The 16,728-nt window shown below is 34.6% G+C and overlaps 1 protein-coding gene and 1 long non-coding RNA gene across 2 annotated transcripts in view; one reads left to right on the top strand and one right to left on the bottom strand.

Moving 5' to 3' along the window:
- The window catches only part of dpy (dumpy), a 256,705-nt gene that overhangs the window by 198,120 nt on the left and 41,857 nt on the right, over window positions 1-16,728 (bottom strand). Inside the window, exon 2 of the mRNA XM_065347532.1 lies at window positions 4,809-4,864. Coding sequence (XP_065203604.1) covers window positions 4,809-4,864 — 56 coding nt within the window. The remainder of the gene's footprint in view (window positions 1-4,808; window positions 4,865-16,728) is intronic.
- Window positions 1-16,728, top strand: part of LOC135833765 (uncharacterized) — a 122,900-nt gene that overhangs the window by 80,551 nt on the left and 25,621 nt on the right. The window lies entirely within an intron of this gene.

Genomic DNA, 16,728 nt, shown 5'->3' with positions numbered 1-16,728 from the left:
GTCGACGTCGACATTTACATCGACTACGTTTTTTTCCAACATGATGATGGAAAAGTGATCAATTAATTATTCAGTAGGAATCTTTTGTCCCTACAAAAGCCAGGTAAATTAAAATTTTCAAAGTTTTCTCATTATTTCTGATACCTCGACATGCGATGTCGACAAATTCGATGCTCAAAATTTACATCCACAACTACATGTCGACCAATTTTTCAGAATTAAAATTTCTGTTTCAGTGCTTAAAGCTCAATAAACATTTGAAAAGATGATCTTTGTTTGAAGGGAGAAAAATTTTTAATGGCCTTGATAAAATTATTCACTTTTCCATAGTTTGAAGTATTGTTGATGTTATGTCGATGTGAAAGTCAATCATCCACAAATACATCAACACTAACATCGACTAAATTTTCAGAGATTTCTAAAATTTGAAAAATTAAGTTGATATTGTGGATGTATTTGTTGATGTCGAATTTCACATCAACATTAACATCGACACGTCGTCGACATGAAAATGTATTAGTTTAGTACTCTTAGATAACCTATTGCACCTTTCAGTATAAAGAGTTTAATGTTCAACTATACTGAGTATGGACATTCTGTCTGTACTTCTCAGAGGTGGCCTCCGCGTCGATGATGCTTTTGCTTTCAGCATGAGCAATGGCCAGTAAGAGAAAATAATTTTTGGAAAAAAATTTCAATATTGAAACTAAAATTTAACAATTTTGCGTAGCTGGAGGTCGACGTAAATTTCAATGCCAATGTTGATCCATCCACATCCGTCACATTTGGACTCCACATGTCGATGTAAATTTTGACCCTGTGTCGAGCCAATTGTCAACTTAAATGCTGATCAACATTGGTCGACAATTACATCAACAATTGGCTCGACACAGAGTCGAAATTCACATCGACATGAGGCATCCAAAAGTGACGGATGTGGATGGGTCCACATTCACATCGAAATTAGCATGGTCATTGTTGTATGGGTTCTTGTGGTTTATTCTTATAACGCCGTCCTGCTAAGCTAGCCAGGTAAGTTATTCTCTTAGGAGTATTTCTTAGTCTTCCCTTTGAAGTATAGTAATTCAATCTCTCAGGCTAACAGTTGGCACAAAGTAAGAATATTCTCACATTGGCGCCCAATGTGAGGCCCAAACCCACGACCCTGAGATTAATGCCCTACTTTTTGAAGAAAAAAAGGACAAATGAAAAATATTAATAATATCACCAAATAAACAATTTACGAAAGTATCAACTTTTTTGTTTTTTTAATTTTTCCCAATAATTGAGAAAAATTCTAACCTTTTTTAAAAATCTTGTGTCTGTGTTGTCAAATTACAAAAACATCTTGCTTCTTACTCAAGTACCTAAAAATTTCAAGTTGCCAAGTCTCATTTTTTTTACTAAAAAGTAAAAACTGTTAAGAGTGTCTCTTTTTTGCCAAAGTTATTGAAAATTGTCAGTTTTTTGCAAAAACATCAAAAAAAAAACTCAATTTTTCACAATTGCTTCAAAGTATTGTTATTTTGTTATGTGCCTTTTGCTAAAATTTTCATTAACTTTTTGCCAAAATAGTTTTTTTTACACCAAAGTTGCAAAAAAGACTCACTTTTCCGACAAAAATTTCAAAAATATTATTTGTTTGCCATTAATTTCCAAAAAGTTGTGCTTTTTTGGTTTTTCTAAAATTGACAAAGATTCTCGCTTTTTTCATAGATCTTGTGTCTGTGTTGTCAAATCACTGATAAAATCTTGCTTTTTCACCTAAAAATGGCAAAAGCTACCAAGTACTATCACTTTTTTGTCAAAAATTATTGAAAATTGTCGTTTTTTTTTGCAAAAATTTAAAAAAATCCAAAAAATATTAATTTTTTACAGAAATTGCTTCGGAGCCTCGCTTTCTTGCCAAAAATTGTCAAAACGACCTTGCTTTAAGTATTATTGCAAAAAAATTGCAAATTAATCTCACTTTTACTTTTTTGATGAACATTTAGAAAAGGTGTCTTTTTTTGCCAGTAATTTTCAAAAAGTCTTTTTTTTATACTTTCTTAATGAAATGTTCTGATATTTTTTTGGTGTTTTTATCTGCATTAAAATGTTTTGCTCGCGTCTTTCAACTTTTTTGGTCATTTTTTTGAACTTTTTTGGTTACTAAAGTTGCTTTTTTGGAAAAATTTGAGTACATACAAGTCCTGAACCTCCCTTTTTCAGCAGTTGAAATTTTTCATTTTAATGTACAACTTTGAAGTTCTGTTGAGCAGGAGTGCTTCGACTTGAAGAAAATCTTTTGATTGTGTTTTAAAATATGTATTTGAGAGCAGTTTAAATTCTAGGTATTTGCCAAAAATTTCAGAAGCTCAAAGAGGTGAGCTTTTTGAAAGCTCAATTTATAAAATCTTGTGAAATTTTGGAGTTGAAATAATAATTTGATTTGAAAAAAGACAAGACGCTTACAGTTTTTACAAATACATGAAATTTTAGTGATGGATTTTCGAAAAAGGTTAGGGTAGAAGGGGGGGGGGGTACGGAGCCTCAAAATTTTGATAACTTTTTCAAAAGTCAAGTATGGTGTGACTTATCGTTTTATTAGCTTTCGACGACGCTGAATATGAATATGAATTTTTTGATTTGACCCCTCCAACTCCCCTTATTGCCCCGTTCAGATTTCCTGAAAATTGAAAAAATCGCGTGACATATGCTTTATTAGATTATTCGGAGCACTGAACACGAATTTGAATTAATTTTTTCGGATTCGATTTCTCTAAACCCCCCTTCCCCTTCGTGATCCCCAAATTCTGTGATTGAAAATTCCAAAAACTGGGTGACATGATATGATTTTTCTAGATTTTTGTGAGCGATCTGAAAATCAAGGAACTTCCTTTTGATGGCCCTTTCTCATTCTATAAACAGTTTGAGGACTGAGAGGCTAATGATTTTTATGCATTTGTCATTTCATAATTATGATTGATTAATTCTGAACAAAGGTGTCTGTTGGGGGTTTGAATCAAAGTGATGGAAAATTTCAAGTCTGTAATTGAAGTGTGTGAAAAGCTTCGAGTTTTATTTTCGAGTTCAGCGAAGCCCAACTTTTCATACCTTCATTTGGTGAAATTTTTAAAATTTATGGAGAAAATAAAATGCTTGTCAGAAACGAGACTGGATAACGTGTTCTATTTCAATGGAAACGACATTTGAAAAAATCAATTAAGATAGCTGGACTCTTCTCGAAATTCCAGTTTAAATTTCAAATTACTCGTAAATATTTAGCGATATTTTTTTTTTTGCATCTTTACCCGGAAAATAAAATGTAACCTCGTCACAATCGACCACTGTTTCTCTTTCAACTGCACAGAGAGTGCAACCTTTCAAAGAAACTGACACTCGTCTGCTCAGCAGGCGATCAGGTGAACACATTTCTCGTGTCAAACCCTAGATTGGAATTTCTGAACACAAAAAAGAGTATCGTTAGTTATCTACACATAGTATGCCTCTATATGTATGCCTGTATATAAGAATATTATTGAGAAAAAGTACATATTTATTTTAGAAATGAGCATCGCTTCGGAGAAATTCTTTCTAAATATCGATATACCCAAACATCGTGTAAGACTCTCAAAGACCAAAGAGTGAGTTACGTCGTCGTTACCTATATGTATTGTGGGTCTCTCTTTAAACAAATGCGCGTAACAGGTTATACCTACATACGGGTATAATTTACAAACAATAGAACAATAGTGATAAAACTGTTCTCTTACACAGCTGATGGTTTGTTTGAACGAAGACAGTAACGTAAATAAAAAATAAAACCCTCGACTAATAATTAAAAAAGGTTAAAAAACGTTTTGATTGGTTGTGATAATAGATCACCTTGCCGCAGGCTTCATCACGCGTGCTCATGTGCATGAAATCTGTTGCATTACAAATCCGTTCATAATATGTGTGTAGAGAGAGGAGGAGGTGGTAAAATTCTGAAAAAAAAACTCGTGGGCGCCGAATTTCGAGGACGTGGAGTGTTGAAAAGTTGAGTAATCGTAAAGTTCGAGTGTTTTTTTTTTCAATTTTTGGAGATTGAAATTTTCTCGGGTCGAGTTTCAAAAATTAGATAGAGATATTCTTATATTATTGTGCCTACGTTAGATGAGCAAATAATAAAAAATATGAGATGATTAATCGAGAATCTTTCTTCTTCCTGTTTTTGTTTCGCATCAATAAGTACACTTGCCAATGCCAACTAGTTTTTCGAAAGAGAAATTTTTGGTGCCAGGGGTATGTGTAGGTATTAAAAATTGATGGCATTTTGTGTGTGGGAATGACACGCGACACGTAATATGTACCTAATAATCGAACGTGTGCGATTCATTTTGTTTTCTTCATCTTCCATTCACAATTTAGTATAGAGAGGTGGATGTATTTTTTTTTAAGGAATACCATGTGTGGGAATACAACCAACCGAAATGACATAGTTTTTAAAGCTCGGATCGATGAAGCAATATGATTCTTGAAATTTTTTTTTAGGTAATTATCTAATATCGTCGACGAATAATTATACTGCAGTTATATTATTCGAAGGGCCTTGGAACAATTTTTAGTATTTCGTAATATGCACGTATGTGATGTGCTATATTATATACTTAGGTATAGAGGAAGAAGGTACCATCACATCGGACTTGCCACTTGGCGAATTATTCCTGGTAAAATGAGCCTTTTTTACGGTTCGATTAACACTACTCGGCTAGGAAATATGTAGGTTTGAAAAATAACCAGCTTGTGTAATACGTACTATTTTTACGTTTAGTTAGTTAACTTACCCAGGTAATTAATTCCGTAAGCCATACCACCAGTGGCAGGACTATTTTCATCATTGCTGAAACAGAAAAAATAAAGGCAAAGATGAGAAAAAATTAGGTAAAGATTCATTTATTACGATACGGAGCCGGAGGTATGTACAATTTACGATGTAACGAAAAGATTTAAGGTATATTCTTGAAAATCTCCTCTGATTGTAATCGCATGTGACAAGAATACATTATCAGATGCGTACTTCCGGCGACGATCTGGTGCGATAAAACTGGCACCGGAGATGGTAGGCTAAACGTGGAGCTTGTTTGATATTTGTACAGTGTGGCAAGGAAATCCCGAGTGGTGATTTTTCACTGTAGTTTTTGATTCTTTTTTTTTTCAGTCTCAGTGCTTATAATTTCAATATTGTGTACAGGGTGTTCAAAAACTTCCGAAATTGATGCACAATTGAAAGGCTTCTCTCAATTTGAACCAGATTTTTTCAAAAAAAATCCTCTTTTTTTGATCTCTGGTGCAAATACAATTAAATTTTTTGATGTGAATAATGATGATGAATATACCTAAGTCTAAATCTAAAAATTGGAGGAGGGAAAGGGGCTACTTGGAATGGGAATTTGAAAATTTTGCGGAATAAATTTTCTAGTAAACATAATTTTTATCAATTTTTTGTTAAAATAATACTTTTTGGCAATTTTGTAAAAAAAAAAAAAAGATAAAAGATAAAACATTTGTACATTTGTGGTAAAAAACCAGCATTTTGTGGAAAATTTGACAAAAAAAAGAGCACTGAGAATTTTGACAAAAAAGTGGTAATGTTAAGAACTTTAAATTAGCTTTCAAAGTACTTGGAACTTTTAGACCATTTTGGGAACTCGTTGCCTTTCAACGATGTCCAAAAACGTTGGATTTTATAGAAATTTCGACCAAAGCGGGATTATTTTTAATTTTGTAAAAAAAAAAATCTATAGGCAAAGAAAAAAACTGAGTTTTTTTTAGCAATTTCGGCAAAGAATAGAAATTTTAGCTGAAAATTCCAACCTTGACCCAAAAACTACGATTTTTTGGATGTAAAATAAAGAACAACTTCTTCGGAAAAAAAAGTAGAATTTTATGACAAGTTTGGAAAAATTCAACTAGAAAAAAAAAACTTTTAGCAATTATTTATAGAAAAAATACAATTCAGATATTTTGTAAAAAATTAGAGTTTTTTCTAGAATTCTCTCAAAAAATAAAACTTTTTGGTAAAAACGAAAGAACTTTTTTGTAATTTTGGCAAAAAAGTAGAACTTTTTGGTGATCTTCACCAAAGAGTTGAACTTTGAGCAGCTTGGATTCAAAAGTAGGCCTGTTGACAATCACTGTTTCAAGTTTTTTTCTCCACCTCCAACTTTCAGGTGATTGTCAAAAACTGGTTGCTAAATGCGAACCAATGAACCGGTTTCAAAATGTGATTGAACAAAATTATGCAATTTTTCACGCTCTACAACTTTTGTTTCAAACTTTTTTCTCGATCTTCAATGTTAAGATAATTTTTGGAAACTGGTTGCAAATTAATGAACCGGTTTCAAAATTTGATCAACAAAAATGGTTCAATTTTTCACGCTCTAAAACTTTTGTTTCAAGTTTTTTTCTCCACCTCCAACTTTTAGGTGATTGTCAAAAACTGGTTTCTAAATGCGAACCAATGAACCGGTTTCAAAATGTGATTGAACAAAATTATGCAATTTTTCACGCTCTACAACTTTTGTTTCAAGCTTTTTTCTCAATCTACAATTTTTGGGTATTTTTGGTCAACTGGTTGCAAATTAATGAACCGGTTTCAAAAAATTCATATCACGTTTTTGTCGCCTTAGTGTGTAGAATACATTGCGCCAATAAAAACCAGTTTGAATTTTTTGACCAAACTGGTTTTTCAATTTGTGGACACCCTGTGCATGGACCAGAAATTTTCAAGGTCACTTTTGAAAGACCTTATTTTCCCCTGTTCAACGCCCGTTTCATTCACCTCGCTAGCTCTTTCCACTAGGAAATACATAAAAGCCACCGAGCACTACTTTTGTGTCATACTGTAGACACTGTTGGCGGACAAAAAATGGAACTGACAATTATTTTGGCAAAAAAATAGACTTCTCAGCAATTTTTTTGAGAAAAGTAGCATTTTTTTTTATTTTTTCAAGAAAAGGAATACCTTAGCAGGTACTTTTTGGCCAATAGGTACATTTTTTTGGCAGTTTAGGAAAAAAAGTGAAATTTTTTGAAAAATTCAACCAAAAAAATAAGACTTTAAGAGACAAATAATTTAGACTGAATTTTTGCGTATTTTCTCAAAAAAAAAAAAGAAAAAAGGAATTTTCTTGAAAAAATTCACCAAAAAAATGAGTTTTTGGAAAAAAGATGAAACCCAAATGACAAATTCTGATTACGAATTAGGACTTTTAGGCAATTTTGGCAAACATGCGGAACTTTCTACCAACCTGGGGGGGGGGGATCCAACTTTTGGGCAATTTTGAAAAAAAAAATGACAACTTTTTGGAAATTTTGTACAAAAAATAGAAGGACTTTTTGACAATTTTGTTGAGAAATGTTTTTTTTTCAATTTTTCCAAAAAACTGAAACGTGCCAAAAAATAAGTTTAACTTGGTAAAAAGTAGGACTTTTCGGCAGTTTTGACAGAAAAACGGACTTTTTGAGCGATTTTGTTTGAAAAGGTTTTTTTTTCAACTTTTCCAGAAAGTGAGATGTTATGGCAAAAAAGAACTTTTTTGGGTAAAAAGTTGTATTTTTTGGCAGTTTTTACAGAAAAATGAATTTTTGGAAAATTTTGACCCAAAGTACCGCTTTACTTATTGGAAAAATATTTTCATTTGACGATTTCTCAATTTCTTCTTTCAAAACCCAATACATTCAATTATTAATCTACTCACATCATTCCTTCAGTCTCATAAGCTCAATTTATATTCATCAATTTCAAAAACATTCACCTCGATAAAAAATTATGTCAAAATTTGAGCCCAATTTCCACGCTAAAGCAAATCCATTCTCACAATTAAGAATATACCTACCTCTTTATAATTAAGTATTCATCGTTGTGCCAAATTGTAAAAACGCACAATTGACCATCTCAAAAATAGGTACACCTACGAATAACAGTCTTCATTTCCTCAACGCACAATAATCTAATGACATACGGATGCAGTAACTCTTCCTCTCCCCTGCCCCATCTTACGAGAAAAAAACACATCAGAACCATCTCTAATACGAGTACTCAGTACTCACACGCACTACAGTTAGATAAACTATACTCGACGCGACACTTAATTACATTCTCATCATCCTGAAAAAAACTAGGTGACGATATGCCATCGGCGGCCCCGAGTATTGTGATTTTGACCCAGCGTTCATTTGCATACGCAGAACCGTTTCGCACAAATGAATTTCACGCGACTCTAAAGATACTCGTACGTAACGTATGTACAATGTCTCGTATATTATGGTATCATATAAATGAATACCATCGTACACGAAATATAAATTGAAATTAAAAACAAAGTACAATATTAAGGTTTAGGACACTTTTCAAGGTCCTCCACACATGTTTCGCTGAACGAAATTCCATATTCATTGAGGGAAACCCTGATAGATGTGGCTATTTTATTTATATGGTCGGTAGGTAGGTGTACATATTATAGTGGCCATTGTAGTGTATAAGTGATAAGATACGCTGGTCATTCGGGTGGCTGGACGTATTAAAGTGCTATTAAATTTTATAAAAGCCGACGTAATTGGGACAGGTAATTATTACTCGTACCAACGTATAGGACCAGGGCGATATTCCAAACTAGATCGGTTGGTCATGTGACCAAATCTACTACACCTGTGATGGATCTGTTCCTACTCATTATACAGTGTGGCATCTTCAGCTTGACTGATTTCAAGGAAAATTTCTGAGAATGTTTGGTATTTTAGGGAGGGGGGGGGGTTCAAAAAATTCACTCGCGATTCGTGATCTGATTCTGCCCTGTTACTTTCTTCGCAATATTTCGACAAAATTTCAGCAAAAAACTTCACCTCGAGATCCAAATAGCAGCAAAATGCGGCAAATCAGATCAATTTTTGGAACAGTTCCCATCTTCCAAGGCCTGTAGATCTACTTTCTATGCTCTATGCTCTTGCCTAATTTCTTTATTTATACGTGTGCCCATTTCCATTGCACATTCGGCGTTTTAAATGCATTATGCATGTACGAAAATTTAGCTCGAAATTCACTCAGCCAAGGTTAACCGCGCTTAAACTCGTTTTACTGTCGACAGGACAATTTTTCAATACGAGTAGGTACCTATGTGCATCGCGAGTCAAAGAAAATCCATCCATTACTTCCACAATGACTCGTCATCGTTGTCGGCGACTGCCCCTGTATGTATAAATTATGTAAATACTCGCGGTCTCTTCTCAGTCCAATATAGTCGATATCGCGTTCTGCACTCTTCATCCTTGTTCAATGGTATAAATGGTACATGCGATATAATCGAGGCAATCACATCGTATCGTACTCGCCGCGTACGATGACTTGTTTGCGCTGACAAGAGTCGATAATTATCGAGGTAATGGTTAAAAACGACGAGGTTAATGAAGGTATTGAAACCGAAATCTGCATGGTAACGATAACGACTACACAGAACGATGAAATCGAAAGGTAAATCGGGTTATTTGTGTATATTAAAAAGAAACAAAGTGTTTCGACAGCGTATCGTATAATAATAATATAAAAATAATATCGAACCAACGATGGTACAATTGTACAAACGATTTCCTTAATCGACATCTCGAGCGGTTATTTTATTCTTTTAATTAACTCGCGTGTGTATTGGTAATCGACGCAGATGTTATATTTCCGTTTCGACGATTAATTTCAAACACACGTACTCCTCGTACTTGGCCATTATTTCATTTTCAACTCGTCTTCGCGATCGAGTAACCTTGAAAAGGGTAACGCCACTCTCTGTACAATTCGCGCCAAACAGAGTCAACACAGTGCTGGAGTCTTGCAAGTTCTCCAGCGAAATGGGATGGCAAACGTCACGTGCGTCCTGGTGTCGGTGTCGATGTCGCCATCCTCATTGCTCTCTTTGGTGTTGTCGGTGTCACCTCAGAGAGCTCCCCTTCTTCTTCATCATCACCCTTGGGCGATATGCACTTTTAGCAATTGCCTTCGACTACAACGGAAGCCATTTTTTACACTTTGTTTCACGCGTAACCGCTCCAAGAAGTCGTATTGCGGTTTTCTATATCTATACTTCTTTACACTTGTTTTGTGAAAAAAAATTACAAGAATAGGAAAGAAGTGCTGTATGGGTTGGATTATTCATAAACTGTACTGGCAGTACGAGTTTTATGCTGCTTATTTGTCAATGTTCTTTACGTATCTGTTTGTATAGAGCAACATTCTTTATTATAGATTAGCCTGTAATGGCATGATTCCACGAATCTGCGAATTATGCTCGTCGATTCGACCATGACCGAATCTGCAAGCTTCAAATGGTCGCTCCATTTTCTATCGTTCGTTCCAAGGAAAATTCTCAAAACAGAATTTGTACGATTGAAAAAATGTCACGTAAAAATGGGTAAATTGTACATTGACCATCTTATTAGAGTGCTGGATCATTAAATGTAAGGTGAACTCATCTCGAAATACTCCATAGTCGATATGGTTTACTTGGTGTACTGCGAAGATATTTATTTACATATTTCACTGATGCACTTGTAATTTATTCGTCGTCGACTTTTACCTCATCGTGTACCTAAAGTGTTTCGATTCTACTTTTTTTTCAAATCGTGGTTACAGATCTTGTTTTTTTTTTTCAAAACCGAACGAGTATAATATGTATTTATAGAAACGCCTCTCGATACGCCTATTATTTTTTGAAATACACATTGAGAAATTGTAAATCATCTGTTACTGAAACGATTTGCTTGTAGTAGAGAAATCGTTCACGAACGATTGAATCACTGACTACTCAAGTCACATACATATAAATGACCTATCAAAATTCGGGCAGTCTTAATCCTATAATCAAAATTTGAATTCAATTCGTTCGCGAACGATTTGCTCAGAATCTACGAATCGTTCGAGAACGACTGGATCGTTGTGAAACTAAATCCGGTTCCGGTGAAAGAGAATGTGGTAAAATATCAAAGTAAATTGGTGGAATCGTTCGTGAACGATTCGCTCAAAACAATGAATGATTCGAAAACGACCGAATCACTTGGAAATGAAATCAACCCCCATCACAAGGCAAAGAGAAGCATTCTTCGATTTCTACCCATAAAAATAGCGAATGATTCGTTCACGAACGATTTGATCAGAAGTAGGGAAATATCGTTCACGAACGAATGAATCATTTTAAACCGAAATCACGTGTAAATGACCTGTCAAAACTTGAAAAGTTTTAATCCCATCATGAAAATCTGGATTCAATTCGTTCGCGAACGATTTGCTCAGAATCGACGAATCGTTCGAGAACGAATGAATCGTTTTTCGTTACAAAACCGAATCTGTGAACGAGAATGTGGCAAAATATCGATAAATGTAAATAAATAAATTGGTTGATTCGTTCACGAACGATTCGCTCAAAACCAACGAATGATTCAAGAACGACCGAATCACTTGGAAATGAAATCAAACCCCATCACAAGACAAAGAGAAGCATTCTTCCATCTCTACCCATAAAAATAGCGAATGATTCGTTCACGAACGATTTGCTCAGAAGTAGGGAAATATCGTTCACGAACGAATGAATCGTTACAAAACCGAATCTGTTGATAAAAATGTGGCAAAATATCGATAAATGTAAATAAATAAATTGGTTGATGATTCGTTTGCGAACGATTCGCTCAAAAAAGGAAAATCGTTCGCGAACTATTCAATCGCCGAACACTCAGATTAGATTTAAATGGTCATTGACCTGTCAAAACCTGAACAGTTCGGCGAATGATTCGTTCGCGAATGATTTGCTCAAAAAAAGAAAATACGTTCGCGAACGATTCAATCACCAAGGACTCGAATTATATTTAAATGATCATTGACCGGTCAAAACTAGGACAGTTGAAATCTTATCATCATAATATGGATCCAAATCGTTCGTGAACAACTGAATCGTTGCGAAACTAACTCCAGTCACAGAGAATGTGACAAAATATCAATGCAAATGGGTTGACTCGTTCTCGTTAGTGAACGATTCGCTCCAAAAGGATGAATGATTCAAGAACGACTGAACCACTTGAAAATGAAATCAAACCCGGCCATCAAGACAAAGAGAAGCATTCTTCAATCCACCCATAAAAATAGCGAATGATTCGTTCACGAACGATTTTATCAAAAGAAGGGGAAAATCGTTCGCGAACGAATGAATCACTTGAAACCGAAATTACGTGTAAATGACCTGTCAAAACTAGGAAAGTTTTAATCCTGTTATCTAAATCTGGATTCAATTCGTTCGCGAACGATTTGCTCAGAATCTACGAATCGTTCGAGAACGACCGAATCATTGCGAAACTGAATCCAATGAAAGAGAATGAGGCAAATTATCAATATAAATTGGTCGATTCGTTCGTGAACGATTCGCTCAAAAAACGATGAATCACTCAAGAATGATTGAAAATATTTAATGATTCGTTCGTGAACGATTTGCTCAAAAAAGAAAAATTGTTCGCGAACGATTCAGTCACCGAAGACTTGAATTAGATTTATATGGTCATTGATCGGTCAAAACGTGGACAGTTGAAATCTTATCATCATAATATGGATTCAATTCGTTCGCAAACGATTTGCTGAGATCAGAATCGCCAAATCGTTCGGTATAGAAAACAAAAACGAATTCATCAACAACACCAATCGTAAAGATGATATAACTCGTAACTGCATCTCTCTTAACCATTGCCAGGTAGATGTACTTGGACTACCTATTTCGCGTAAAAACTCGTAAAATTAAAGTACGTACCATCGTTTTACTCGCGAGACCAGAACACTTTCGTGCAACCAATTACTTTCTCGGTTCGACATTACGCAAATCAATTACCTACCTACAGCCTTACCTAGCTTACACATTGACTGTTCGCTTTGACCGCGAACAGTCACAAATCGACGCCAAAAAATCGCTATACATTTAGGAGAGCTACCAACCGCAATACTTTTTACTTTAGTAATGAGAGATGAGGTACGAGAGACTCTAGTTCGGGTTATTCTGCTTCATTATAACGTAGTAAAAAAAAAAACACTAAAAAAACCGCAACAATTACAATATAATAAACATCATTATTCCCACGTACAATAAGTAAAGGTGCTTGCACCTAAATTTTTTCATTTTTTTTTCATTTTCTATTTCGGTCTATGGATGTACGAGTACTATGGAGACTGGAGAAATTTCCAGCACGTAAGGCAGCCACAAGGTTGTTGTTGCAGTACTTGAACGTGTAGCCTACGAGTATACCGTTCTTAAAGAAATGAATTCGAAAAAAAAACTCGTTCTCGTATGATTGAATATAAGTCGAGCCAATTGATGGATGATGTCGATGATGATGATGATGATGAAGATGTGTTAGAACGTGTTCGCGTTCGACAATTACGCTTACCAATGCCACTGATCGCGTATGCAGCTTATTGAAAAAGGAGCCGCTGCGAGCGAGTTGTGCTTTAGTTAGGTAGCAACCTTGCTCGGGTCGTATAGCTCGAATAAATCACATAATTGAGAAAAAAGCAGCACTATAGGTGATTCGGTGAAATAAAAAAAGAAAAAGTATAGAAGGATTTTGGCATAATAAATCACAGAATAAGAGTAAGAGTACTGAATGTGTTTGTACCAGAGCAAAAAGCAATAATATGTATAAGATGAAGTTGGAGAGAGAGAGAAAGAAGGTCTTGTATAACAATACGTTGTTGCTGTTGCTGTTGTTGTTGTTGTGACGCTGGCTCGTTGTTTTTGTTGTTATATTCAGATAGTTATCGATCTCGATCGCCTTTCTCTTTTGTATTTTTTTAATTAATCATTAACCTATTACAACTGTTTGATCTGTAGGTACGTATATAAGTTGTCGGTAAATGTATAAGTAAGCTATCTGTCGATCTATTTATCAACGATATTTCATACTACGAGTTTTTCGCGCTGCGGTGACCAGTCACGATGCTTTCGCACCCCTCGCCCCCTCAGTCCTCACCTCGTCCAAGCCGCATATCAATATGCTAATAAGGCACGAGTAATTTGTATACGGTGTTTGGCGAATGCGAATATATCGGCTTTGGTTCGAGGATCGTTCGTCATCGATAAATTGGTAATTCTTGCATAGTACTCGTACGAATATTAACGGTACTCGATGACCAGATTTGGAAACATGTGACCCGACGATGCCCGATCAACTTCCGAAACTAATGTCATCATATCCGCGAACTCCTCCATAGACAGGGAGACCACACACTGCGAGTGGATAATAATGATACCTACGGTTACAATCTGATGCGAAGGAAAATATTGATCTGCTGGCCGATGCCATCCATCGTCTTGTATACTCCTCCTTGTGCGTATCTGCGCCTAAATATAACGGAATCGGCGGTGGCGGTGGCGACGGCGATGGAAATGCATCGCAATGGCGGCACGTTCAATGGAAAAATTCACGGCCATTGCGGTCCATGGCTGATTTGTTGTTATAGTTTTTCCGCCTTGCTGAGTTCATCGTGTTTTGGTCTAAGCGTCTCGCCTCGTCTAATTTCGTTCTTGTTTCACCTTTTCCCGCGTCGTTGGTCATCTCACTGCTCTGTCTCTTTCTCTCTCCTATATTAAGTAAGTGGTCATTTCATCATTACGGCACTTGAACGTGTGTTCGAATGGACGCCATGGCTGCATCAGGCTCAGGCTCCAGCTGTACCTACTAGATGACGGAGAGTCGGTGCGAATGAACCTTACCAGAGATTCGGATATCTTTGCCAAGTGATCTGGAATTTACAGTTGTGCTGAGAGTTGTTCATTCGGCTCCAACAACAACTGATATTATGGAAATTTCATCTCTGGCTTTGAATACATCACTTACGAATGAATAATCTTCAATTTTCATTGATGAACTTGAAAAATTCAAATGTCACACAGTGAGTGATTCAGTCGGTACAAAGAGTGAGAATGACGTTTGAATTAGTGGAAAAGAGCGGAGTGATTGTTTGACAAGTACGAGGACGTTTTTTTGGGGGGAGGGACGTGTTTTGAGTGATTTTCGGTTTTGGAAGTGATGGCAGAGGTCAGATGCAGATTTGAGATTACTGATGTATTAGATATGAAGTATACATAATTGCACTGAGAGTTCAAAAATTCGAAATTATTTAGAATTTTGGGGTTTAGTTTTAGTTTGGAAGTAACTTTTTTGGTTTTCTTGGAATTTTTTTGAGATTTTAAAAATGTTATTGAAAGGTGTCTAATATTTTTGAAATGTCTTAAATTTTATTTTTAAGATTTGTTAAATTTTTTGAATTTTCTTGGGATTTTTCAAATCATGTTTAACGTTTCCAGTTTTTTATAGGAGTTGTTAATTTTTTTTGAGATTTCTTAAATTTTGCTTTCATCAAAGTTCTCAAATTTTTTTGGAATTCTGAAAATTTCTTGGGATTTTTTGAATTTTTTGGAGTTTTACATTTTATGTGATATTTTGAATTTTAGTTTGCTTTTGAGATTTTTTTGAGCTTTATCATAATTTTTGAAACTTTTTGATAATTTAATTTATAAGTTTAAAAATTTTCAAAATTGATTTAAAGTTTTGAATTTTCTTGGATTTTTTTGGTAATTTTTAGAGATTTTTAAAATTTTATTCAAGGTGATTTTCTTGAAATTTTTAAAACTTTTTAGGAATTTCTCGGCTTTTTTAAAATTGAAGAAAATATGTTTTTGAAGGGGGGGAGGGGGTTAATTTTTAAGATTTCTCGAATTCTCGGAAAATTTCCCAAGTTTTCTTGAGATTTTTAATTTTTTTTTTTAGGAATTTCTTCAACTTTTTTAAAATTAATTTTAAAAAATGTTCTGATTTTTTTGTTTTTGTTTTTGAGTGTGTGTGTGTGGGGGGGAGGGGTTATTACCTATTTTCAAGATTTCTTGAATTCTCGCAAAATTTCCTCGATTTTCTTGAGATGTTGAGGTTTGAACTTTATAGGAACTTTTTAAAAACCTTTTCTGGTTTTTCTTCAGTTTTTCAGGAAAGAAATTTCTAAATTTATGAACTTTGAATTTTTTGAATTGTCTTGGGATTTGTTGAATTTTTGGTCATTTTCTGGATAGTTTGAAGATTTTTTGCATTTTTCTTAAGTAACTTTGATTTTCTTAGGATTTTAAACAATTTTTGGAGGTTTTTTAAATTTTACTAATGTGGTTTCTTTAATTTTACTTACAACTTTCAAGATTCTTCAAATGTTTCTGTATTTTTGAGACTCAACTTTAAAACTTTCAAATTTTTGTAACTTTTTGGGATTTCTTTCTGATTTTTAAACATTTTTGGTGTCTTTGAATTTTTTGTGATCTCTTGAATCTCACAAATCATTTCAGGATCTCCTAATTTTTGATATTTTTGAAAATCAAGTTGAATATTTTCAAGTTTTCTTGATTTTTTTTTTAATTTTGGGATTTTTTCAATTTTATTTTCAAGATTTTACGTTGAGTTTTCCAAGATTTTTGAAGTTTTTAGGAATTTCTTCTGTCTTTTTTTTTTGGGGGGGGGGTGGGTAGGGGGATTTTGTAAGTTTCACTGGAATTTCTCGAATTAACTTGGGATTTTTTCAATTTTGAAGGGTTTTATTTTCACGACTTCTCGAATTCTCTCAATACTTGTGAAGTTTTCTGAATTTTCTAGAGATTGTGCTCAAGATTTCTCGAATCGATTTTGAGACCCTGATTCCAAGATCCG

This window comes from Planococcus citri, chromosome 2, assembly GCF_950023065.1.
Source record: "Planococcus citri chromosome 2, ihPlaCitr1.1, whole genome shotgun sequence".
In the NCBI taxonomy this organism is placed as follows: Eukaryota; Metazoa; Arthropoda; class Insecta; order Hemiptera; family Pseudococcidae; genus Planococcus; species Planococcus citri.
This window is presented reverse-complemented; position numbering and strand designations above follow the sequence as displayed.